Source organism: Pituophis catenifer, unplaced genomic scaffold (assembly GCF_029215685.1).
Source record: "Pituophis catenifer annectens isolate HBS135680 unplaced genomic scaffold, rPitCat1.0.hap2 SCAF_2, whole genome shotgun sequence".
In the NCBI taxonomy this organism is placed as follows: domain Eukaryota; kingdom Metazoa; phylum Chordata; class Lepidosauria; order Squamata; family Colubridae; genus Pituophis; species Pituophis catenifer.
Genome location: NW_027256882.1, coordinates 154,510,872 through 154,537,691, shown reverse-complemented (window position 1 = coordinate 154,537,691; position 26,820 = coordinate 154,510,872). Strand labels below are relative to the sequence as shown.

Below are 26,820 nucleotides of genomic sequence, written 5' to 3'. Positions count from 1 at the left end.
AAAAGGAAAAAAAGGCTCTGATGATCATGTGGCTCAGCTGGGCATGGGGGAACGGGGACAAGGATTTTTGCTACCGGTTCTCTGAACTGCCCGCCGCCATCGCTACCTACTTGCCTGAGCCGGTCCGAACCGGGAGCATTTCACCCCTGGGCTGAGGGCATATAAAGCCATAATTTTGGAGATCCCAGCACCCATCAACAGGGAAGGGTCTTTGTGCTGCAACCACTACTTTTCATTAATTGGCCACAAAGTGAATCCCTGCTGATCTGGGACCTTTTGTAAAGGATAAAAATGGGATGGGCTGGCATTAAACAAATGTGCCAAATTATTTCCCCAATAATGTGGTAGTATCAGGTTAAGGTTTGACAACATACCTCTTCGCAGTCTGCGCTTAAAAGGATTATTGAGGATCAGTCTTTTCCAAGGGTCAATTACACAACCCACAATATACCTTACAACCAGGAGACCTGATATTTGCATTTGCCATATTCAGAAAACGCCATGAGGAAAGGTTCACCAGAGAACAAAAAAAACAAAACAAAACAAAACAAGCCACCAAAACCCCAAGCCCCTTTTTTTTATTGAAAATGAAAAGCACGATAAGTAAAATGAGAAATACACAATTCAGCAGTTAGCAAGCTTTGATACATTATCAGTTTCTAAATTCTAAGCCTTAGCTTTCAGTCTAATCCCATGCCAACATATGCAGACTTTTACCCACTCTACAACTACAGGGGTTAAGAAGCTGAGAAAAATCTTTCTGGGTAGGCCTCCCCTAAAGGCCAACAAAGGCTTCTGCCTGAAGTATTATTTAAGCAAGATTCCCTGCTCTGCTTGTGCTTAAGGTAGGGCTTTGTCCATTACCAGTTTGTTCTTAGAGAACTCCACACAGGTTGCGAGTAATACTCAAAAACAGGCCTCCTCTAGCTTTCCCTCCTGGGAAGCTGACATGGAGGACTGAGTGATGCCACAGCAAAATGGCGGGAGGCTTTTTTCACCCCCACATAATCTTTTGATAGTAGGATTGGTTTTTCTTTTATATATTTATATAAATTATTTTATATTAATATTCTTTTTATTTTTATTTTAACATATATTTGTCCTTCCTCCAAACCTAATCCAAGGTACCATTTAGGTTTAGTGCAGCCTGAACTTTTAGGAGCCTTTCTCCACTCCGAATTATATAGAATAAACACTTTTCTTATTACAGCATATGCATTGTCACTGTTAATTCTTTAAAGTCAGAAATCTGATTTTAAGAGAAAGATGCTTTCTCTTAAATTACTTCACACCATATCCATAAATATGGGGACAAACTATACTTAGTTGCAATGAGCCTATGATGTGTTGCAAGTTCAGTTTAGAAAAACCCGCATTCTCCAAATCTTTCCAGGTCTCTTTTAACAAGGAGCACCCATCTGTCAAATATCTCCAAGTAGGGTCATAGACTTGTTGCCAGAAGGAGGTCCAGTTTGATCTGCTAGCTGCTACATGTTCAATGAAATAGAATGCACCACCCTGGAAAAAGTAAAATAATACAAAAAAGGATAATATAAAGCATAACATTTTGAAATTGCACAAAAAAATTCCCAGTGTAATCAAGATTGTTGTTACAAAACTTCCTGGGGACATGAAGCAATAATTAAGTATACAGTAGATACAAAATGAAACTGGAATGCAATTTAGCCATTAATGGTTTACAGGAGTTGAAACTCAAATTTTGAATAAATTGTTCTTTTATTTTTTTATTTATATCCTTCATTATTTTAACAAATAACTCAAGGTGGAGTACACATCCAACACACTTTTCTCCTCCTATGTTCTCCACAACCTGTGAGGTAAGGTAGCCAAGGAGAGTGATTGACCCAAAATCACCCAACTGCTTTCATGGCTAAAACGGGACTAGAACTCAGTACATCAAGATACATGAAGAAAGGCAATTTTTCTATTGCTAAATGAATAAAGAGATACAGTTGACCATAAAGTCAAACAAGTCCTATTAAAGGAGAAAAAAGCTGTAAGGAGCCATATTAGTGGGCACACGAGCTCAGCTCGGCATGCATGCGCGTGCCAGCCAGCTGATTTTCAGGCCTTCTGGGCCCACCGGAAGTCGGGAAACAGGCTGTTTCTGGCCTCCAGAAGGCCTCTGGGGAGGGTGGATGAAATGTAGTGGGTTCCAATGAGCCAGGCAACTCCAAGTGACTTCAGCATCTCTTTATTACATGATAAAAGCAAGTAGTAAAAGGCTAGAACAAGCTTGCTTAACCAGAAACAGACCAAGAATATATACTGTTAAGGCTGCTGCTACAGGCTGGCCACTGGGTGGAGTAATTGATCAGCAAAGCTGATTGGACCTAAAACCCCGGCCAGCTGTTAGTAGAACAAATAACCACAGGGCGGGGCCGTTGCAACCCGGAAGCACAGGCAAGCCGATCCCAAGACACAACACTCCTCCCCTCTAAGTGCGAATTGCCCCGCAGACATAGTCTTTAAGGTATGTGGGCAACCGCCGTTCTCGGCACGACCTGCGTGGCAAGATCTTTTCTGGGGAGGTGGCCCCCTCCCCAGTAATGGTTGGAGTTTTAGCCACTAGGGGTTCCACGATCACATCCACCGGCCCCGTATCTGGCTGAGATCAACTGGCCTCCAAATTAGTGGGGATCTCCAACCTTGCTGGTTCTTGCTCCAGCCCTACAGGGCTGGGTAGGGCAAGTTCCCGCTGTGGCTCTGGGAGGTGCGGATGCTCCAACACTTCCATCTCATCCTCTGGAGGGATTACCCTCCGCCTTAACTGATCAATATGACGTCCCCAGATGGCCCCCCGCTCTGTGGAAACCTCATATGAGGTGGGCCCCTTGACCCGTACCACATAGCCAGGCAACCAAACCGGGCCAATACCATAGTTCTGAATATATACTGGGTCCCCGGGGAAGAACCCCCTGGGTGCTCCCCTATTCTCCGTATTGGGCCTTAGAATGGGTGCCCTATCGGGATGGAGCCTATCTAATAAGGTGGTGAGCCTTCGCCCCATAAGCAGCTCGGCAGGACTATAACCCGTCGCTGTACAGGGGGTGGTATGCTGTGCAATTAGAAATTGGGCTAAACGATGTTGTAAGTCCCCATCCCCCAATCGCCTGAGCCCCTCCTTGGCCGTACGCACCATACGTTCGGCCTGACCATTCGTGGCAGGATGGAACGGCGCCGACCATATGTGTCGGATACCGTACTTCCGAGTAAACTCTAAGAACTCCCTTGACGTGAAAGCTGTACCATTGTCTGACACAAGCGTATCAGGCAGCCCAAAAGTGGCAAACAGCTTTCTCAAAGCTCTGACCGTAACGGCCGTAGACGTGGTGGAAACTGGGACAACTTCTAACCATTTCGAGTGGGAATCCACCACTATAAAGAACATTTGTCCCCGTACTGGCCCAGCAAAATCTACATGGAGACGGGACCATGGTTTCCGGGTGTCCTCCCATGTCTGCCCTGGAACCCGGGGCGGATTTGGATGTGACTCCTGACAGGGCCCACAACCCCGAACCCACGTCTCAATTTCTTTATCGATCTTGGGCCACCACACATAGCTTCGGGCAAGGGCTTTCATTCGCACTACCCCGGGGTGTGCTTCATGCAGCGCTTCCATGACCCGTTTGCGTAGCGGTGGTGGAACCACCACCCTGCACCCCCACAACAGACATCCCTTGTGCACTGATAACTCCCCTTGCTTCTCAACATATACCGTAAACTCTGGGCCCGGCTTGGCCTCCGGCCACCCCCTCCCCACCCAGTCCAGGACCCGGGAGATGACTCGATCCCTAGATGAGTATTTTGCAATGTCCTTGGTGTGGAGGGGCGCATCTGGGAGGTCCTCCAGGAGCATTACAGCATAAGCCGGGGCGGGGTCAGGCCCACTCTCTGGTAATGGAAGGCGACTCAGCGCATCAGCATGCCCCATGGCTTTGCCCTTCCGATATACCAGAGAGTACTGATACCCAGCCAGAAATATGGACCACCTAAGAACCCGGGGTGAGAGTACCTATGGCGTCTGGCGATCGGGTGCAAAAAGTTCCAACAACGGCTTATGATCAGTTAAGATGGTGAAGGGCCTGCCGTAAAGGAAATCATGGAACTTTTTTACCCCCTTTACTATCGCTAGGCCCTCCTTATCTATTTGGGCACAGTTCCTTTCAGCTGCCGAGAGAGTCTGTGAAAAATAAGCTACCGGAACCTCCTTCCCAAAACGGCCCCTACCCCATAAGGGGATGCATCACATGCTAAAACAACTGGGAGCGACTCATCAAAATGGGCCAACACATTGTTAGAAATCAATAAGTTCTTGGCCGCCCGGAACGCTGCTTCCTGCCGCGGGCCCCAAGTCCACTTGGCCTGTTTGTCCAGGAGTCTATGAAGGGGTTCCGCGACCGCCGCCTTGTGAGGTAGAAAAGCATCATAAAAGTTTAAAAGGCCGAGGAATGCTTGCAATTCTGCCTTACTCGTGGGGGCAGGTGCGTCGCAGATTGCCCGTACCTTCTCCGGTGCCGGGTGGATACCACTGGCGTCAACCGTAAACCCCAGAAAGTCCACTTGCTCCACCCCCAAAAGGCATTTTTTCGTTTAACTTTCAGCCCTGCCGCCTGAAACCTTTGCAGCACTGCTCGTAGTCGGGTGACGAATTCTGACGACGTCGGGGCGGAGATTAGCACATCGTCGAAAAAGGGCGTTACTCCCGGCAACCCTTTCAAAAGTGAGTCCATTAAGTTCTGAAAAATCCCGGGTGCGACACTAACCCCAAATTGTAGTCTTTTCACCCTAAAAGCACCCCTGTGTGTAACGATTGTCTGTGCGTCAGCCGTCGCCTCATCGACCTGCAGCTGTTGATATGCCTGGGCCAAGTCCAGCTTGCCAAAGACTTTAGCCCCCGCTAACGTGGCCAGGACGTGTTGTACGACCGGAACTGGATAGGCGTGGTTGGGCAATGCCTTGTTGAGGGTGCATTTATAATCCCCACAGAGGCGGACTGCCCCATCCGGCCTCACTGGGGTCACAATTGGGGTTTCCCAAGACCCATGAGGAACCGCTTCCAAGACCCCTTGGGCAACTAACCGATCCAACTCAGCGTCGATCTTAGGCTTCAAGGCAAAGGGGACCTGGTGTGCCTTAAGTTTGATGGGCCTCATGGCCGGGTCCAACTGAAGAGAAATTGGAGGGCCATTATATAACCCCAACAAGCCATCAAATACAGTCGAGAACTCTGCGCAGACCTTTACCAAGTCCGGGTCTGCGGTTTTAATCATGTTCACCCCGGTCACCTCAATGCCTAGAGGGCCCATCCAATTCCTGCCTAATAAGCTGGTATACGGCCCTTCAGTTATAAACAATTCGAGGTTCTGTCGGACCCCCTTGAATCCAACCTCCAATGTTCCAACCCCCTTCAACGCTATGGGATTTTTCTGGAAGTCTCTTAACTTGAATGGGGGGGGGGGGCTTCAAGTGAGGACAACTTTCCGGGGCAGATACTCTGGAGTGTTTTAGCCGAAATAATGGACACGGGGGATCCCGTGTCCAAGAACATGGGACACGCTGTGCCCTCAATGTTAACTACTACCCTGATGGAACTCGGGGCTTCTGAGCTAAGGCTGTATACTTGCAAGAGATCATACTGAGGCCGGGCCGCGTCCACTTCGACGTTCTCCATCTGTCTCCGTCGCGGGCTCCGGCTCTCCTCTCGACCCCCCTTAGCTCGACATGTGCAGGCGATGTGTCCCAACTTCCCGCATCGCTGACACTTAGCGTCCCGAAACCGGCAAGTCCTCCGTAGATGATCCCCACCACAGCTGCCACACTGATGTCCAATGGCCTCCGACGCATTGTTCTGAACCGTTCCTCCGCCAGCCCAAGGGGCACTCCCATGCCTCATCAATCGCACGTCCTCCCTTCCCGAGTCGGAATCCTCTTCGAGGCTCTCCTGATGAAACCCCACCCAACTGGGTGTTGGCGTGGTTCCCCCCTTCCGGGCCTCTGGGGCCGTCTCCTCAGCCGCGATAGCAATGGCCAGGGCATCTTCCAACTTAAGATCTTTTTTTGAACAAAATTTCCTCAACAACTTCTTGTCTGTCTGTCCACATATAAACTGGTTAAACAAAGCCTCGTTCAAGTCATTAAATTCACACCAGCGAGCCAATTTGCGCAACTCTGCCAAAAACGTTGTGGCTGGCTCGGCAACCAAACACCTACGATTAAAAAACCCTACCCACCGAGACACCAATGTTGGTTTAGGTGCTAAATGGGCCGTAATAACGCCCACCAGGTCAGAGTAGGGGAGCTGATCCACTTTCCTTGGGTGCACAAGGCTCACCGCTAGCCCACACAAGTCATTTCTGCAGCAATTCAGGAACCAGTCTCGCCGTGCACCCTCATCGATAATGCCATAGCACTGGAAAAAGGACTCCAGCCGCGCTTGGCATATTTCCCACGTATCTGGGCGGCGTATGTCAAACTCCAACAATGCCGCTGCACCAGCCAACCCCAACTGAGGGGGCGGGATGGCAAGGGCACCTGCATGCAAGGTGGCAGACGTACCGGTGTTACTGGAAGTGCTCATAGTCTCCCTTGAGGAGCTTATGGCCTTCAGCCTGGAGCAACCACTGGCTCTGAATTGCTGGATGCGTGGGCTGGTGCAGCGTGGTCTCGTAGGCTCCTATTTGGCAGAGAGCGAAAGACGGGCCTTCCGGTCCCACAGAAAGTTGGCAAACAGGCAGTTTCCAGCCCCCAGAGGGCCTCCCCCTCCAGGCTCCTAGAAAGCCTCTGGATCCACTGTGCCATTGTGTGCCAAAAGTGGAGTGGGGTGCAGGGGGGGTCGCAAGCACATGTGCAAGTGTGGGGGGAATAGAATTATGGGTGTGGGCACGTGCATGTGGCCCCCCCACACTCCCCACACTTTTGGCACAGGATGGCAAAAAGGTTAGCCATCACTGCCCTATACAAATGCTACTTTTTTTATCCTGAATATTCAGTTACACTGCATTCACTCTTGATACCATTATTATGAAAAAAGAAAAATTCTTTATACAAACTACTTATACAGATTCACAATTTTAATTGTTCACCTATTTTCCTTTTCTTCTATACTAACATGTATCCTGTCGACGGCTTTCGGTATCATTGACCATGGTATTTTCTTGGGGTGACTTCGGGGGATGGGAGTGGGAGGCCTTGTGCTATCCTGTTCACTTCCTTCCTCTGTGGCCGCTCTTAGTCAGTGTTGATAGGAGGGAAGAGTTCCAGCCCTCAGCCACTGCTTTACAGCAGGGGTGAAATCCAGCAGGTTCTAAGCAGTTCAGAGAATCGGTAGCGGAAATTTTGAGTAGTTCGAAGAACTGGCAAATACTAACTCTGGCTGGCCCCTGAGTGGGGTGGGAATGCAGATTTTGCAGTATCATTCCCCTGCCATGCCCACCAAGCCACGCCCATAGAACAAATAGTAAAAAAAATTGGATTTCACCACTGCTTTATGGGGTTCTGCAGGGCTTGGTACTTTCTCTGCTCCTGTTCAACATTTATATGAAGCTGCAGGGTGAGATCATCCGTCACCATGGACTGAGGTATCACCAATATGCTGATGATACTCAGCTGTATGTCTCGGCCCGTGATGAGTTAAGTGATGCCATGTCCTCCCTCTCATAATGCCTAGAGGCTGATAGGGGCTGGATGGGGAGCAACGGGTGGAAACTAAACTCTTGCAAGATTGAGTGGCTCTGGGTTTGGGGTTCATTGGCTCAGGGAGAATTGCCACCTTTGGTCTTTGATGGGTTGGCATTACCTCAAACAGACCCTGTTTGTAATTTAGGGGTTTTCCTGGATTGACGACTCCTGTTCGAAGGAGTCTTTTTGCCCAACTGTGGTTTGTGCACCAGTTACACCCTTTCCTGGACCAACAATCCCTACTCACAGTCACTCATACCGTAGTCACTTCCCATCTTGACTATTGCAACAAGCTCTATATGAGGCTGCCCTTGAAGAGCATCCGGAAGCTCCAGTTGGTGGAAAATGCAGCGGTCCATGTGGTTTTGTGCAGACCCCGGTGTGCACATTTTTTTTTAATTTGATTTATATGCCGCCCTTCTCCGGAGACTCAGGGCGGCTTACAATGCGTTAAGCAATTTATTATCTTTCCTGTAGGAGATGCATTGGTTGCTGATTTGCTCCTGGGTGCAATTCAATGTCCTGGTTGTCACCTTTAAAGCCCTTCATGGCTTGGGACCAGGTTATCTGAGGGACTGTCTCTTACTGGTCACACCTACCTGACCCATAAGAGTGGGAAGGCAGGGAAGAGGCGGGTCTCATCCCTGAGGGAAGCACACCTGGTGAGATCCAAAAGAAGGGCCTTCTTCGTGGTGGCTCCCTCTCTCTGGAACATCATTCCCCCAGAGATTAGAATGGCCCCCACTCTAATACTCTTCCGGAAGGCGCTGAAGATCTGGTTTTGCCAGCGGGCCTGGGGAACCCAGAGTGGGATGGAGCCCATTAAATGGCTCGTGTGATCTGCTGTTGCTGGGCCAGGGGGTGGGAGGTGGGGGGTGATTTTGTTAAATTGTATTATATTAATTTATTGGATTTTTTTTGTTAGTTTTTATTGTTTTAAATGTGGTTTTATATTCTGTAATATATTCCGCCATGGGCGAATAGGCGACAATATAAATTCAATAAATAAATAAGTAAGCAAATAAATAAATGTTGGAGCTTCTCTTTTAAATTCATTTTATTTGCCCTTCACTGCTTCTTCCTAAAATTAGAATATCATTTTAAGATGCAATAACCAAAATTTCAAAAGAATGACAGAGAGAATAAAATAAGCCTCATATCTTGAAAAGCGGAAATGGTAGAAGGATGATGTTTTTAACTTGTTTAAGTGGGTTGTCTTTATCTAGGTTTAGAATTTATATTAACCATTTTGTTCACATGTACTTTGAATTTGTTCCCCAAAAGTGACAATTGGAAGTTGATATAACAAATGTTGGGTTTATATAAAAGTTGGAACTTCTGGCATTGAATCTTTTCCTGAAATAAAAAATCTGGCATTGGAATATTGTGAGCCTTGTGACTCATTCTTAAACTTTATGTTGCCAGGATTGTTGCTATGCTTGATCATCTCTTACCATTAACATTAAAGTTATGCATATATTCCTTGAAGTTGTTGTACAGAGTCAGAAACCCAGGGCAGTCAGGAAAGGTGTGGTTGCTTTAAAAAGGAATCCAGTTTAGGTTCAGCCCGAAAATCAGCAGCACAAAGAGCAGCAGAGAGGTGCTGTTTTTGTGGGATCTAAAGCCCTTGCTCCCATGCACATCTGCATAGTGCCCATTATTTTCAAAGCATGCACACCTGCCTTGTGCCCATTATCCGGTGGTCTGGACAGACCAGACTTAACTTTCCCTTTTTCCCCTTTGACTTACTGGTCTGAGCACTCGCAGAATCTCCTTCAAGGCAGCCTGGGTGCTGTTCACAGAGCAAAACACCAGCGTGCCAACCACCACATCCATAGAGTTGTCCGACACCGAAGACATGTTCTCGGCAGGGGTGACCACAAAATTCTCAAACTGGAGGTGCGTGTTTTGAGCCATGCTCTGCAGGAGGACATTTCGAAAGTTGGGATTGTAGTCCAGGCAGGTCACACGAGAGTTGGGGGGATAAAACTGAAAGTTGCTGCCAGGGCCCACGCCAATCTCTAGCAGGTGGAGCTTTCCCGAGGAGTCAGCAAAGTCCTGCATGTCCTTGAACAGCGTCTCCTTTACCTTGTGCATTCTTTTATTGTAGATTTTGCTGAACTGGTTCATGAAAACTGGGAAAGTTCTTTTACAAATAGGATCCCATAAGCCTAAATAGGCAAGCACATAGATGGGCAGGGTGAGGATTTTCATACATTGTTGGAAGATGAGAACCAACATCATTGCCGGACTAGGAAGAGAAATCCTTCTTGTTTGACCCCTCCCAGTGATTTGCTTTAAATACTCCCTGCTACGCCTTGTTCCTTTAATGACGTTTTGTAAGCAAACCGTCCACATCCAGTTCCCAGTTGGGATCTGTTCCAGATTTTCCTTAAAGGAACAGCAACTCTTTCTGTCACTTAAAAAAAAATCTTTCAGCTATACAATTTGAGATGAACACTGTTTGAATATTGTGGGAGTAGGAACGGATTTCCAGAGAAAAAATTGCAGACAACGGGAACCAGCACCACTACTCAGATGACTCCGAGGACATAGATAAGTGTCCAAGAGCTTCAATGACCCTCAGATGCAGATGACCAGCTGTCTGCAAGAAACATAAATCCTTCCATTCCCCACTATCCCGTCAGAGCTGAAGAAGCTTCTTGGATGAGAAGCGAAACAAGAAAGTCCAGTTGCCTCCTGAAAAAGCACCTTTGGGACTTTCAGTCACTTGTTGAAAAAAAAGAAAAGAAAAGAAAAGACCCAGTGGGTGTTGTAATTTGCAACATTTGAATTTGATTTAAAATGCAGCTTGTTCTTTATAGAGCTTAGAGAAAATTAATAATTAAATTTAGAAGACAGAAGGTGACAAGCCGTGAGCATGTGTAGAAGGCGCAAGCTCACATTTTGGGTCCCGGGTGAACTGCTTTTTAATTCATGTGCCACCCACCTCTGGGTGTGGGGTTTCCTGCCTAAGCAGGGGGTTGGACTAGAAGACCTCCAAGGCAGGGGTAAAATCCCGATTCGAACCGGATCGCCCAACTAGGTAGCGATGGCAGCGGGTGGTTCGGAGAACCGATAGCAAAAATCCCTCCCCCCCCCAATGCCCAGCTGAGCCACCCAATCATCAGAAGCTTTTATTTAATTTTTAAAAGCATTTTTTCTACAACCTCTTCGGCAGAAAAAATGTTATTAAAAGAAAAAAAGCCTCTGATGATCACGTGGCTAAGCTGGGATCGTCAGAGGCTTAAAAAAATAGAAAAAGCCTCTGCTGATCAGGCAAGTCAGCTGCGAACTTCAGAGGCTTAAAAAAAAAAGAAAAAGCCTCTGCCAATCAGGCAACTCAGCTTGGATCGTCAGAGGCATTTAAAAGAAAAAAAGGGTTGAGCCACGTGATCATCAGGGGCTTTTTTTTACTTTTAAAAGCATTTTTTCGGCCGAAGAGGTTGTAGAAAAAATGCTTTTAAAAGTAAAAAAAAAACCTCTTATGATTGTGCGGCTCAGGTGGGCATGGTGGGGGGGGGGCAGGGATTTTTGCTACTGGTTCTCCGAACCACCGCCGCCATCTCTACCGGATCAGGTGATTGGGTCCGAACCTGGAGCATTTCACCCCTGGACTGTCCCCGCTAGTGTTGACTGATAACTTTCCTTCCCTCTGGAAACAGACGATAGACCACAAGCTGGGCTCTTATGGGCTCTGACCGGTATTCTTAATGTCCCTAGGCTTTGACCAAGCAAAGAAAGTAGTAATCAATAGAACGAAGGACATGGAGTTTCAAGAAGAACTAAATAGGTTACTTCTCCACAGTAGGGACAGAATCAAACAGAGTCAGGTAGTGCATTCTAGGCATTGACCACTCTTGCTGAAGTCGCATTTTCTGCAATCGAGTTTGGAGTGGTTTACATTGAGTTTGTATCTATTGTGTGCTCGTGTATTATTGTGGTTGAAGCCGAAGTAGTCATTGACAGGTAGTATGTTGTAGCGGATAATTTTGTGTACTACGGTTAGGTTGGACTGTAGGTGGCGTAGTTCTAGCTTGTCCAAACCCAAAATTTCAAGCCTGGTGGCATAAGGTATAACACAATTGAAGTATTGATGACAAAATAGGCACTGCAGCAACACAGCATACATTTGTTTGTTGACAGAGATGATCTCCACGTGGGAGAAGTAGCTCAGACGAATTTTTCTTTTCTAGCCACATATTAGAAGTGTTCAAAGAGAGCAAGTGGACCATTTGCTGCCTCCCTTGGGAGACTTATTGAAAACATAACACCTGGCCTTCTTTTGCTGTTTCCAGGGCGGCCCTGCGGGTCAGATCTAAGCACCCCATGGGCTGGATCTGGCCTGCGGACCTTGAATTTGACACCCCTGATTCCATTCACCATTTATTTATTTATTTATTTATTTATTTATTTATTTATTTATTTATTTATTTTATTAGATTTCTATACCGCCCTACTCCCGAAGGACTCAGGGCGGTGCACAGCCAAACAATAAAAACACATACAATACAAAATTTAAAAAATAAAATTAAATTAAATTAAATAATTTTGGCCCCGACAAATTTAAAACCCCAAACTTTTAAAACCAATTTAAAATTGAATATATAAAATACTAAAAGATATTTAAAATTTTAAAAATCTTTTATAAAAGAGGGGGAAAATTAGGCCAGGCCGGCCTGGTGAAATAGTAAGGTCTTTAAGGCGCGGCGGAAGGTGCACAGATCCGGGATCCTCCGTATCTCTGGGGGGAGCTCGTTCCAGATAGTAGGTGCCCCCACAGAGAAGGCTCTCCCCCTGGGGGCCTCCAGTCGGCATTGTTTGGCTGGCGGCACCCGGAGAAGCCCCCCTCTATGGGAGCGTACCGGCCGGTGGGAGGCTATTGGTGGTAGTAGGCGGTCCCGCAAGTCCCCGGGTCCTAAGCCATGGAGCGCTTTAAAGGTGGTAACCAGAACCTTGAAGCATACCCGGAAGACCACCGGGAGCCAGTGCAGCTCGCGCAGGAGGGGTGTTACATGGGAACACCATGTCGCTCCCATTACCACCTGCACGGCCGCACTCTGCGCCAGTTAGAGCCTCCAGGTGCTCCTCAAGGGGAGCCCCATGTAGAGAGCGTTGCAATAGTCCAGGCGGGAGGTGACAAGGGCATGAGTGACTGTGCGTAACGAGTCCCGATCCAGAAAGGGACGCAACTGGCAAATCAGGCGAACCTGATGAAAAACCTAATGAACCTGATCTTCGATCCAGGAAGCAAATGGTGGCCGGCCTTCTGGATGGCTTCTTTTGCGGTTGTCCGTCTCGGGTGCAGCGCGGCTCGAGGGCCGAGTTTCACGTGGCGCGAGCGCTTCGCGGTTTCAGCACGTTCTTTCCTTTCCTTTCCTTTCCTCTTCTCTTCTCTCTCTCTCTTTCTTTCAATCGTCGGGGTTTGCTCACCTTACCTCCCTTGGACACTGTTTCGATTTTAGATTTAAATTGTAATGTCTAAAATGTATCAGTTTTAGATTTTTTAAAAAAACCCCAATATCTCATTTCAAGATATGTATGCTTTGTTGTTACCCATAGTATATTTAAAACGGTCTGGAGAGTCAATAAAATAACTGACTTTCAGAAATATACAATTAATAGTATCTCAATTATTACAATTCCCTAGTTAAATAGAGCTTTTTTTCTTTTGTGTTTTAAAATCTCCTCTTTTGCCCTAAATTTCCCATTGTTTGCACCTACCTTTTTTGGTGAGGAAAAAGAAAAGAATTCTGCCTGCCTAATTTTCCAACCTTGCAGCAACAGCAAAGCATTTTCAGTTTCTTTTCTCAGCATAGCTAGGGGAAAAAAAATCAGCACCCTTTGCAAGGAAGCAGAAAAGCCCTGAGCAAAACAGCCGAGACAAATCAGCTGAGAGCCGGGAGGCCAATTATCCTATACTGAAGCTCCGTGGGCCAATAAAATTACAAAAACACTGAACCCTTTGTTAAATTGCTGGCTCCCCCGCCCCTCGCCCACCACTATTTATTGGCAATAAATAGTGGTGTGGAGGGGCGGGGCAAGCCAGCAATTTAACAAAGGGTTCGGCTGCACCACTGGCTATAGGGCTGCCCTTTGAAGCCCCGCAGCAAGAATTTGAACTTTTTTTTTCCTCTAGCCATCGGAGGCAGCAATAGATTGGGAGTGGGCGGGGTAAGCGAACGGCCGGCGATCCAACAGAGCAGAGAGTGAGGGTGAGTGAAGGGGTGGAAGCTGCTTTCTCCATCCTGCTCTCTTGCGTCTGGAGCCGGTGGGGAACCACGTGGCAGCCCACGTGGATCCCAGGCAGCGGAACTCAGGCTAGGAAAGGGGTGGGCAATTGTGGCTCTTTTACAACCTGTGGCCTTCAACTCCCAGAATTCCTGAGACAGCCAAGCTGTCTCAGGAATTCTGGAAGTTGAAGTCCACAGGTTATAAAAGAGCCACAATTGCCTACCCCTGGCTACGGTAGGCTGGCGCCGTGCGGGTGGGAGACGAGGGCCGGGCGAGCCAGCAATTTAACAAAGGGTTTGGCCGAACCCCCTAGAACCCCCAGAATCCCACCACTGTGTAGGCCCCTCTTGATCTTGAGGCCCTAGGCTGAAGCCTAGTTAGCCTATAGGAAAATCCGGCCCTGACTCTTGCAGGTTATGAGGTAACTAACAAGGTTTTTATTCAAATCCCAAATAATTATTTCCCTCTTTTGTTGTAGCAGATGCCCAAAAGCACCTGATACTTAATCGTCATTAATGCGTAACCTTCCCTTATTGATGCCTAAACTAAATGGCTCAGGGAAGAGAAAGACTGCAGGGTTTTAAAAGCTCCCAACAAGAGCAACCCCTTTATGAGTTGAATTCCAAATTCCAGAGGCTGGCACTTGGGTTCACTCTGGCAATTAAGGAAGGGCCCCTGGTGCTGTAAGTTAATGGGGGCAATTTAAATACACCTGATGCTGTTTGTTCTAGCCATGGCATCTGCTTTAACATAATTCTACTTTGGTATCCATCTTGCAAATTAGCCAGCAACACAAGAATTTCAGAAAGCAACAATCCAATAGATTTATTCATTCATTTATATAGCATGCAACTTACGACCATAATGGCGCCTATGCTTCCAGACCATAAGTCCTTACACTTATAAATGGTTTTACAACTTTTTTTGGTTGTACCTATATTTCTTTTTGGTTATTAAGCAATCGCTGTGGTCATTAAACAAACTAATACTTCATCTGAAAACCTGAAGTAAATGCTGGCTTTTGTTAAAACTGTTGTAACATGAGGTCACATGACCTCAGGACACCACCCACAGCCACAGATTTGGTCTGGTTGCTGAGACGAGCAGCCAAAGTTCAGTCTTTTGACCACAGATGGGATGGGACTGTCATAATTTCTAATCTATAGTAGGTCATAAGTAGCCCCCAGGTGGATCCATGGTAACTTTGAATGGTTGCTAAGTGACCACTCATAAATCAAGGATTCCCTGGATAGTGCTCCTGTATTAAAATAATATTTCAGTTTTCTAATGGTAAGACCAATAGTCTTATAACAACTCACATAACTAGCATGGCTAAGAGTTCCAAAGGCTTATCCTTTCATCTGCCAGAAAGGCTTAATCCTAGAAGATGGGACACCCAAGAACAAGGAGGAAATGCAGCTGTGTTGTCAAGCGCCTGAATTGTGGTCATGTGACTGCAATGCATGGCCAACCATTGGAACTTCAGATCCCCTTTTTCTTGTAATATTCTGTACATTTTTTAAAACCTTCTGTTTTATGTCCATCCTTCCTCTTTTACTTCTAAACACTTTTCTTGTTGCAGCGTATACATTGTCACTGTTAACTCCTCTAATTCTAATTACCGTACTTTTTGGAGTATAAGACGCACCTTTTTCACCCTAAAAGGGGGTGAAAATTTAGGTGCATCTTATAAATTGAATGTAGCCCTGCCCACCCACTGGCCCCCACCCTTTGGCCTGTGCCTCGCAGCAGTTACCTCCTTGCAAGCAAACAGCAAGAAAAAACAGCTCCTTTCAGCTTCGGCATAGGGTAATTAGCACAAGTTGATTAGATTGGCCTCCTGATTCTCAGCTGATTTGCTCTCAGCTGTTTTGCGTAGGGCTCTGCAGCCTGCTGCAAAGAGTGCTGGAGCAGATTTTTTCCCCCCTTGTGCTAATCAAGCTATGCTGAAAACGAAACTGAGAGTAAAGCAGGCTGTTTGCTGTTTGCTGTAACGAGGCTAAATTAGGCAGCGGGAGATTTCTTCTTCTTCTTTTTTCTCACCAAAAAGGTAGGTGCAAATAACGGGAAATTTAGGGGAAAAGAGGAGAGTTCAAGATTTTAAACACAAAAGAAAAAAGGAGAAAGAAAAAAGCAAAAATAAAAATGGGGAGAAAAAGAAAAAGAAATGAAAGAGAAAAATGTTATACATATTTAGATTTGAAGTATGAATAATAGTAAGAAATAAATGGGAAATTATGATGTCAAAAATGAAATGAATAATAATTGGAATATTTGTCTTTGTATTTTTGAAATCTGGATAATGATAAGTTTTTATTCTTTTAATTTTTTTAGAAATTTGAATAAGTATAAACTGTAACAATTGAAATACCTTTAATGGTATATGGTGGTGAAAGTAAAGAGGATTAACTTGTAGCTTGGATAACAGTTAGAACATTGTTAAATTAAATTAGGGAAATTGTAATGATTGAAATATTTTTAATTATATATTGTGATGAAAGTAGAAATGATTAAGTTGTGATTTGGAGGATTATATGGGCAAAACTATGGGTTATTGGGAGAGTTTAAGATGTGAAAATGAGTAACATAAGGGGAAAATTATTTGGTTTATTATTATTGGTAAATATAATTAATTGATTAATTAAAAACTCCTTCCAAAAGTTGGAAGTAAATTGTACACCCCTGTCCGAAATTATACGTTTTGGAGCCCCATGCAATCAGTAAACATGACGAATAAATAATTTTGCAAGGGTTTTAGCTGAAGGGATTTTAGAACAGGGGATGAAATGCACTTGTTTGGAAAACAAATCCGTTACTGCCCAAATGATGGTGCACCCTTCACTTTCTGGTAGGTCAACAATAAAATCCATGGATATTTCTTTCCAAGGGGCATTCAGCCTTGCCACACTCTGAAGTAAACCGGGCGGCTTCCCCAGAGGTCTCTTAACCGAGGCACATACCAGACAACTAGCTACATATGCCTCTATGTCCTTTTTGAGTGCAGGCCACCAAAATTGTCTTTTAACGAGATGTAGAGTTTTAACAAATCCAAAGTGCCCTGCCGCCTTGGCGTCATGAGCGTATTGCAACACTGTTACTCTTAAACTGGCAGAAACATACAATTTCACCCCAATCCAAGCTAGATCATCATGGAGTGTACATTCATTTGAGTGGGTTTTAAATCATTCGTCAGTTCTCAAGACTTCTTGCAATTTCTGAAGTAACTCGCCCGAGAGGGCTGGATCAGCCTTCTCCTGTGCTCTGGTAGTCATTGGCGCTGCTAGTTGTGTCGAAGGGATGATAGGATGAACCACTTCCTCCTTGGTGCTGTTGTATTGAGGCAATCTGGAAAGTGCATCCACCATGAAGTTCTTTCCACCAGGAGGGTAATGTAGAGTGAAATTAAAACGGTTGAAGTGTTGGGCTCAACGAGCTTGCTTTGGTGACAGCTTACACGGTGTTTTCAACGCCTCCAGGTTTTTATGGTCAGTCCAAACTTCAAAAGGGTGCTTTGCTCCTGCTCCAATTGTCTCCACGTTAACAATGCCCATCGCACTGCAAAAGCTTCCTTTTCCCATATGGCCCATCTCCTCTCAGTTTCTGACAATTTACGGGACGTGTAAGCACAGGATTGTAATTCCCCTTTTCCGTTCTTTTGCAAAAGTACTGCTCCCACGGCCACGTCGCTCGCGTCAGCCTATACTACGAAAGGTTCTTCCATGTCCGGATGTTTGAGAACTGGTTCAGCAGCAAACTATCGTTTCAACTTTTCAAATGCCGCTTGACAGTCCATAGTCCATTCAAGAGGTCGTGAGGGCCTTGGTTTTACCTCACCTTTAGTTCTCAGAAGATTGGTTATTGGCAGCACAATTTTTGCAAACGAGGGGATAAACTGTCTATAGAAGTTCGCAAATCCCAGGAGACTCTGTAGTTGTTTGCGGGTGTGTGGGGCGGCCCATACAGTATGGCCCGAACCTTTCCAGGGTCCATCTCTATCCCCTCATGCGATATGCGATATCCAAGGTAGTCAATTCTGCTTTGGTGGAACTCGCACTTAGAAAGTTTGGCATATAGTTCAGCAGCCCTGAGTTTTTTCAGGACCGTTCGCACCAACTTCACATGGTCGTCCATGTTCTCAGAGTAGATAAGAATGTCATCCAAGTAGACCAGGACCCCCTTATACAGGTGCTCATGCAGTACTTCGTTAATCAATTGCATGAACACAGCAGGGGCTCCCTGAAGTCCAAACGGGAGCACTCTAAACTGGAAACATCCAAGTGGGCAATTAAATTCTGTCTTCCATTCATCCCCCTCTTTAATTCTCATTCGGTAGTATGCCTCCCATAAGTCAAGTTTGGTGAAGACTTTTCTCTTCCCTAAGTGAAACAGCATGTCCTTCATGAGTGGTAGGGGGTAAACGTTTTCCACGCAAATAGCGTTAAGCTTTCTATAATCAACTACCAAGCGGAAGGAGCTGTCCTTCTTTTCTCGGAATAATACCGATGCTGCCACCCTTGGTCTGGCTGGTTGAATAAAACCCCGTTCTAGATTTTTATCAATGAAGTTTCGCAATTCCCCTAGTTCACGAGGGGTCATGGGGTAGATTTTTGGCTTAGGGAGCTTCACCCCAGGGAGTATTTCAATGGTACAGTCCGTAGCTCTGTGGGGAGACAGCACATCCGAGGCCCTTTCACTAAAAACTTCACGGAGATCCCAATACTCTTTTGGAATCTTCTCCTCTCCTTCAATGTGGCCTACTGCCATTTCCATTCTTTCGGGCTCTATACCTTCCTCAAGGGGGGTTTCTTCCCTTTCTAGTCTCGGTTTTCCAGTACGAATACGCAGGACCTCCGTTCTCCAGTTAACCCGTGGGTTCCATCTACGGAGCCAGGGCAGTCCAAGTATTAGGGGTCGTTCCATGCCAGGGGCCACAATAAATCTAAGGCTCTCTACATGATTTCCCAATTGCATTTCAATAGGTTCGGGCACAAAGCTGGCCGGGCCCGCTCCTGCAATCGATCCATCCAACTGACAGAACACAATGGGCCTTTTTAACGTTTTTAGCCTCAGGCTCAGTTTCTCCACCACTTTTGGGCTGACTATGCACTTGGTGCACCCAGAGTCTAACTGGGCTAACATCTGCGCGTGTTTCCCTGTGGATGGCACCCTTATTTCTATGGGGACGAGCATGGGGGTCCTCTGTGTGACTCACCAGATCATCTGAGTCAGAGTCGGAGTCCGTCCCGCTGTCGTCTGCGGTGGTCCGAGTTCCTAACTTACCCTGGTTTTGGGGAGCGAACTCAACGACTTCTCCTTTCAGGGCGGTGTCGCGGCCTTTTGCGGGTGCTTTTTCAGCCTTCTTGGGCCCCGAGCCAGTGGATTTTGGCACTGGCTTGGAGAAACATTCTGCAGCCCGATGGCCTTCCTTTCCACATTTGTAGCAGGTGAAGGACTTCGATTTGGGTTTGAATTCTGCTCTCCCCGCGGCCGCCCTTGGCACTCCTTTGCGGTAGAAGGAGGATGACGGATCTCCTGCATGGCCTGCTCAGAATCGGCTTCGGGCCAGCTCGATCTCCACATCCTCAGCTACTACGTACCAACTCTGCAAGTCTTCGGGGACCCCCCGTCCTCTACAGTCCTTGTATATTTCTTCATTCAGCCCATCTTTGAAACTTTCCAGTAGAGCCGCTTCTGACCACCCTGTCATGTAGGGTGCCAGCTCGCGAAATTCTTAGGTGTATTCTGCCACTGATCTCCAGCCCTGCTGGATGCCCTTCATTCTGAGTCTCGACTTCTGTTCAGCTAGGCGGTCTTCAAACCGCCTCCTAAGAGCCCCCTGAACTGGTGGTAGTTCCTCAGCAAGGGGGAGTTATTATTGTGGAGGACCACCATCCATTCAGCGGCTACTCCCTCTAGGACGTTCGTGATGCATCTCACTCGAGGCACATCTAATAAGTAGTCCTCCCCCCAGTCCTGGATGTGGTTTCACACTTGGGTCAAGAAAAGCCCCAATGTCTTCGGATTCTCATCATATTTTCCGGTTGGGGGGGAATTTTTGGTTTTTTATGCCTGCGGGGTGGGGCCTGCAAGGCTGGGGGTCCCTAGGCTGCTGCATCCCCCACTTGAGTTCCAGAAGCCTGAGATGTTCCTTCCTTGGCTTCGTGTTCTTTATCCCCACAGGCTGTCTCTTCTGGATCCCCCCTGGGGCAGTCTCCTCCCTTCTCCACAGAGAACTCATAAGACTCACGGCTTTTCCGGCTTTCTTCGATATCACGGAGGAGTTGCAATGCTTGCGCCATCATGAGGTTTTCCTTTTGCTCTTGCAGCCACACTGCCTCTCTCTTACGGGGTCTGGAGCTGGCTACTCCCTGGGGGGTCCTCCCCAGGTCCGGCAGCCTTCCTACTCCTCTCAACCATCTAGCTTCTTCAGGCTCCTCTCTCAGCCAAAGTTTTTCCATCCATTTTGCAGCCTCTTTCTCTGCTTGAAATGACATTATCGTAGAACCAGATGCTCTCATCTGGTCTTCTTCACCCCCCTGGTCTGACAAAATTTGTTATCAGCCCCCTCAGTGTTTATCCGGGATGGCTGGAGATGAATTTCAGCTTAATGTCAGGTGTACTTCCTTCAAAGTCCAGGAAAGAATGACCCAAACTACATAATTTATAGAGAAAGGTACTTTTACTAGAAGATGAAGTGAACACAACCAAAGGAAAGCTGAAATTAAAGCAATAGGCGCAAAAAATGCATATAGAAAGCATCCCCTCCCACTGTCCATCGTAAATCATCCAATTCAAAGGTCTCCCAGGGTCAGGTGGAAGCACGTCTGGCAGCGTCATCAATCAGGAATGCCACGACGGTTGACCCGATAGCAACTTCAAGGATCCAGTTTTGTTTCTCCAGCACGCTTCCCCCCCAGGCCCCCTAGCTCTCCCCCTCCCTGGTTTCTATGGCAGCTAAAGCAGTAAAAGCGGAGGCTGACACTTTCCCTTAAATTACTTCACAGCGTATCCATAAATATGGGGACCAATTACACTTGGGGACAACACGGCTATGATGTGTTGCAAATTCAGTTTAGAAAACCCTGCGTTCTCCAAATCTTTCCAGGTCTCTTTTAACAAGGAGCACCCATCTGCCACATGTCTCCAAGTAGGCTCACAGACTTGTTGCCAGAAGTAGGTCCAGGTTGATCTGCCAGCTGCTACATGTTCAATGAAATAGAATGCACCCCCCTGGAAAAAATAAAATAATATTAAAAAGATCATAGAAAGCAGAACGCTTTGAAATTACATAAAAATTCACACTGTAATCAAGACTGTTGTTATATAACTTTCTGGGGATATGAACTCTTAGTGACTAGAAGAACAGTTTTTAACTTCTGCAGGGAAATGGCAGATTTGAGGCAGCATTTAAAACTTTTATTTAAAGGTGAAGAGCAGTCTTTAGTCTATTTACTTAAGATAAAGAGGCTTCTGCAGGATCAGGGATTAGCCAAACAACCTCCCAAAGTAGTGTTGTGCAACACCAGACATAACCATATTGGCCCAGCCTTTGCTGTAACAGCATAATGCTTCCACCCCCTCATGTTTTCCTCATGTAACCAACTGTCCTTGCCCCCCAGCTACAGTGTCAGCTTGATCTACTCTGGTTCCTACTCAGGTTTCCTCCAAATCAAACTTGATCCCTGGTGATTTGATGCAGAACTTCCACACGGGGAAAGCATTTTTGGAAACCATTCAAAAGCGGTTTGTCATTTCACAGAGATGTTGTTTTAACTTTTCAATCTAGCTTCAACCTAATATTTTCTGGAGATGTCTCACTGAAGTACCAACCAGGCCCCTATCTCAGGCCAGAAGCTTGCTGCCATTTACTAACATTAAAGTTATGCATATATTCCTTGAAGTTGTTGTACAGAGTCTGAAAATGATTCAGAAACACAAGGCAGGCAGGAAAGGTGCGGTTGCTTTAAGCAGGAATCCAGTTTAGGTTCAGCCCAAAAATCAGCAGCATAAAGAGCAGCAGAGAGAGACTTCCGGTCTGGAGCTGCAGCGCCCTAATCGGGGAATTAGCAGGCTCTAATGAGCCTGCGGAAACCCCGACTGACAAACCGCTATCCGAGTGGTCTTTGGACCGACCCCCATCTTGTAGGGATGGGGGGTGAAGAGGAGCACTTCGGAGGGCCAAGAGGAACAGGCAAGTTCCTCGGAGGCCAGAGGGAATACTCAAGTTGGCGGTGGGGGTAGGCAGCCATGGTGGATGACACAAAGCTGCGGCAGACTGGGACACAAGATCGTGCAGGAGAAAGAAGAAAGAACAAGTGTTTCAAAGCCGTGTGAGTGACACCAACCCAGGCAAACAACGGGAATACTTGGAGTATTTTTTAAAATAAGACCCCAACCTTAAACAGCGGCTACAGATCCATGGGTCTTGAAGATTTAAAAGAAAGGGGGGGGGAAATGGAGACCCAAGACAAACTTTGCATTAATTAATTTGGCTTAGAAGAATTTGTTTTTAATAATTTGGAAAATTGGACTCTTTTTTATTGTTTTCTTTGGAGTGGATTGAAGATGTTTTTTTTGGAATCTAAACCTGTGAAAGTTAACAAAGTTAATGAAAATTGACAGACGGAAGGCTACAAAATTGCCATGAAGTCTGGGGTGACTAAGCAGGAGAGTGGATTGAAGAGATTTTACTTTCTGCTTGGAAAAGAAAGTTCCTAAATGGCTTTCTACTTTGGATTATTATGATTACTTTGGAATTAACATTAGACTAATGTATTTTGGAAATTTTTATCCTGTTCTGGGTGATTTTAAGAAGAAAGAAGAAAGATCTTGGATCTTTTCTATAATGGAAATTTACAGACTTAGCAAAAAGAAGGTGTGGCGCACGAACACAAGACAGGAAGTGGATACATCACACTTGGAGCAGACATTATAAGAGCATTAAAGTGATATATAGAACTTTTAATTTGAATAGATGAACTTTGAAGTGGAACATGTGGACAGACAAGAAAAAAGAGAAACAAAATAGATTTAAACTAAATATAATTAAATTGTAATGTAATGCTTAAAAGCCTAAAGGAATAAAAGGTTTTTTTTGGGGGGGGGGGGATTAAAACAGGAAGGTTTTTGGAATAATAAAGAAAGAAAATAATAAATGGCAATTAAAATAGGGATTTATATACTAAGTGGTTAAAAATTACAATGAGAAGTGTATACTAATGTGAGATAACTTTAAGAAAACTTATTATTTGTTATAATATGCTTCAACTATATTCTGCAAACAAAGTTAGACTGGTGACTATGCTTGATTAACATATTATTGAATGAAACTATGAAATATACAGATGGTAGAGATAAATTGTGATTTAATTCAACAAATATTGGAAATGATGATTACTATGAAATATAATGAGAATTAATTTTGATGAATATGCTGAGACATAGAGACCAAATAGATAATTATGATGTAAGGGAAAACTAAAATAATGAGGTGAAGGATACTAATTAGATAAGAGTTAGAGACTCGGAGGAAGTAAGTGGGAAAATAATTAAAATGCTGGAAATCAGCTAAACAATGGCAGGAGAGTTGGAGGAGACTATGCTGTAAATCAGCCAAACATAAAATGCTGGATATTGATGCTATAGATACAGAGATAATGACTTAAAATTTAATTTGAAGCTAAAACTGTATTGATATATTAGATTTGTTTAGATGAAAGTGTTAGAATTTTATGTTTAAATTTGTTTTTTTTTTCTGTTTTAAACTTTTAAAAGATGTAATGGAAAAGTGGAATAAAGCGTGTTAAAAGAATGTAAGCAAGTTAACCGTCTATGACCGGATTGAAACTCGGTTCTTGAAAGTTATATTTTATGTTTATGTTTGGAAAAAAATTACAAAAAATTACAAAAAAATAAAAAAAGAGCAGCAGAGAGGTGCTGTTTTCATGAGATCTAAAGCCCTTGCTCCCATGCGCCCCTGCATAGTCCCCATTGTTTTCAAAGCATGCACACCTGCCTTGTGCCCATTATTTGGTGGTCTGGACAGACCAGACTTGATTTTCCCTGTTTGCCCTTTGACTTACTGGTCTGAGCACTCGCAGAATCTCCTTCAAGGCAGCCTGGGGGCTGTTCACAGAGCAAAACACCAGCGTGCCAACCACCACATCCATAGAGTTGTCCAACACCGAAGACATGTTCTCGGCAGGGGTGACCACAAAATTCTCGAACTGGAGGTGTGTGTTCTGAGCCATGCTCTGCAGGAGAAAATTTCGAAAGTTGGGATTGTAGTCCAGGCAGGTCACACGAGAGTTGGGGGGATAAAACTGAAAGTTGCTGCCAGGGCCCACGCCAATCTCTAGCAGGTGGAGCTTTCCCGAGGAGTCGGCAAAGTCCTGCATGTTCTTGAACAGCGTTTCCTTTTCCTTGTGCAGTTTTTTATTATAGATTTTGCTGTACTGGCTCATCAAAACTGGGAAAAGTCTTTTACCAATAGGATCCCATAAGCCAAAATAGGCAAGCACATAGATGGGCAGGGTGAGGATTTTCATGCATTGTTGGGAGATGAGAACCAGCATCGTTGCCGGACTAACAAGAGAAACCCTTCTTGTTTGAACCCCCCTCTAAATGATTTGCTTTAAATACTCCCTGCTACACCCTGTTCCTTTAATGATGTTTCGTAAGCAAACTGTCCACATCCAGTTCCCAGTTGGGATCTGTTCCACATTTTCCTTAAAGGAACAGCAACAGCAAGAAAGAACAAGAAAGTCCAGTTGCCTCCTGAAAAAGCATCTTTGGGACTTTCAGTCACTTGTTGAAAAAAAAAAGATCCAGTGGGTGTTGTAATTTGCAACATTTGAATTTAATTTAAAATGCAGCTTGTTATTTATAGAGCTTAGAGAAAATTAATAATTAAATAAATTTAAAAGACAGAAGGTGACAAGCCGTGAGTATGTGTAGAAGTCGCAAGCTCACATTTTTGGTCCCAGGTGAACTGGTTTTTAATTCACGTGCCACCTACCTCTGGGTGTGGGGGTTCCTGCCTAAGCAGGAAAGTTGGACTAGAATACCTCCAAGGCAGGGGTGAAATACTCCCGGTTTGGACTGGATCGTCCGATCCAGTAACGATGGCGGCGGGTGGTTCGGAGAATCGGTAGCAAAAATCCCTCCCCCTCCATGCCCAGCTGAGCCATGCAATCATCAGAAGCTTTTTAAAAAAAAATTTAAAAGATTTTTTTCTACCATCTCTTCGGCAGAAAAAATGTTTTTAAAAGAAAAAAAGCCTCTGATGATCACGCAGCTCAGCTGGGATCGTCAGAGGCTTAAAAAAATAGAAAAAGCCTCTGCCGATCAGGCAAGTCAGCTGCGAACTTCAGAGGCTTAAAAAAAAAAGAAAAAGCCTCTGCCGATCAGGCAAGTCAGCTGGGATCATCAGAAGCTTTTTAAGCATTTTTTTTTTACAATCTCTTCCGCTGAAGAGGTTGTAGAAAAAATGGTTTAAAAGTTTTTTTTTAAAAAAAGTTGGCCACCCTCACTCAGTCATATTAACCCCCACCACCAAGCCATGCCCACAGAACCGGTAGTAACAAATTTTACATTTCACTGCTCCAAGTGCTTCCACCACTGCTTCTAACTCTGTTATGGACTTTTTGCCTTGGAAGAGCGAGAGAAGCAGGAAAGTCCCCCCCCCCCGAGGTTTTCTGTTCCTTTCAACCATTTTTGCTCCTCTCTGCTTACTTGCACTGAGCTAGCCCGAGAAAAGTGGCATAAATAGCTATAGTATTTAGACTTATATACCGCTTCACAGTGCTTTACAGACCTCTCCAAGCAGTTTACAGAGTCCACATATTGCCCCCAACAATTTAGATCCTCATTTTACCCACCTCAGAAGGATGGGAGGCTGAGTCAACCTTGAGTCTGATGGGATTTAAACTGCTAAATTGCAGTCAGCAGAAGTAGCCTGCAGTACCACATTCTAACCACTGCACCCCCAAGGCTCCTGTCACCGAGGTAAAGGGGTGATATTCCATAGCTGCTCTTGCAGTCTTGGCTTTCATTGGTTTTTTTTTTCCTGGTTCTGTTTTGATTCTCCGCTCCCCCCCCCCCCCGGAAGTCTTTGAGGTTTAAAATGCTTAGTTAAATATATATAAAAGAAATGATTTTGAAAGGAAGAAGGAGTTGAGGAAATTTCTAGGATTGACTGGATATTGTAGGCTGTGAATAGATAATTATGCTAAGAGAATAGCTTTGAGGGTTTTAACCCAGAAGTGGGGAGGAAAGAGGCAGCCAGTGGCCTTTTTGTCTAACTGTTAGACTCTGTCTGTCAAGGATTTCCAGACGGTGCTCAAGCAATGGCGGCTGTGGCAGTTTTAATGAGGGAAAGCAGAAAATTGACTTTTGGAGGAGCCCTGGTGCCCCACCTCATGTGATGGAGATCTTGAACAAAAAAAAAAAAAAAGTCAGTTGATGGCTGAGAATCAAGGATTTTGAAATATGAGAATGAGCTTATGGAACAAAATGATTTAGTATTAACCAGTGATATTAGCTTGCATCCAGCTCAATTTTAAGAGGAGATTTAGAAGGATGATTGATTTTGGGAAGTCTATATCAGGGTAGTCATTGGGGGACTAAGGTATGATGTGATTTGTTTTTAGAAGCTTATGGATGCTGTGGATTGTATATAGTACCTAAACAAATATGTGTCAAATGTATAGTATGTAAAAGAGTTAATAAAGAGTTAAAAAGAGTTAATAAAGAGTTAGTAAACAAGTTCTACAACATAAAGAAAAGGGAGAATGACATCTAGCGTGAGACCATTTCAATGCATTCAAATTGATTTTACTGAACTACCTCGAGTGGGGAGACTTAAATATTTATTGGTGAGAGTGG

At 45.2% G+C, this 26,820-nt stretch overlaps 2 protein-coding genes across 2 annotated transcripts in view; both read right to left on the bottom strand.

Moving 5' to 3' along the window:
* Nucleotides 1-544: 544 nt before the first annotated feature.
* On the bottom strand, nucleotides 545-9,945 carry LOC139312752 (thiol S-methyltransferase TMT1A-like). Its single transcript, XM_070937799.1, has 2 exons — nucleotides 9,451-9,945; nucleotides 545-1,518 (listed from the first exon to the last, which is right to left on the bottom strand). The coding sequence occupies exons 1-2, from the start codon at nucleotides 9,943-9,945 to the stop codon at nucleotides 1,282-1,284; spliced, it is 732 nt and encodes a 243-aa protein (XP_070793900.1). The 3' UTR covers nucleotides 545-1,281.
* A 10,922-nt stretch (nucleotides 9,946-20,867) lies between these two features.
* Nucleotides 20,868-26,820, bottom strand: part of LOC139312751 (thiol S-methyltransferase TMT1A-like) — a 91,948-nt gene continuing 85,995 nt past the window's right edge. The window contains exons 2-3 of the mRNA XM_070937797.1: nucleotides 24,018-24,188; nucleotides 20,868-21,165 (exon numbers count right to left, since the gene is read on the bottom strand). Of these exons, the coding sequence (XP_070793898.1) occupies nucleotides 20,929-21,165; nucleotides 24,018-24,188 (408 nt within the window). The 3' untranslated portion in view covers nucleotides 20,868-20,928. The remainder of the gene's footprint in view (nucleotides 21,166-24,017; nucleotides 24,189-26,820) is intronic.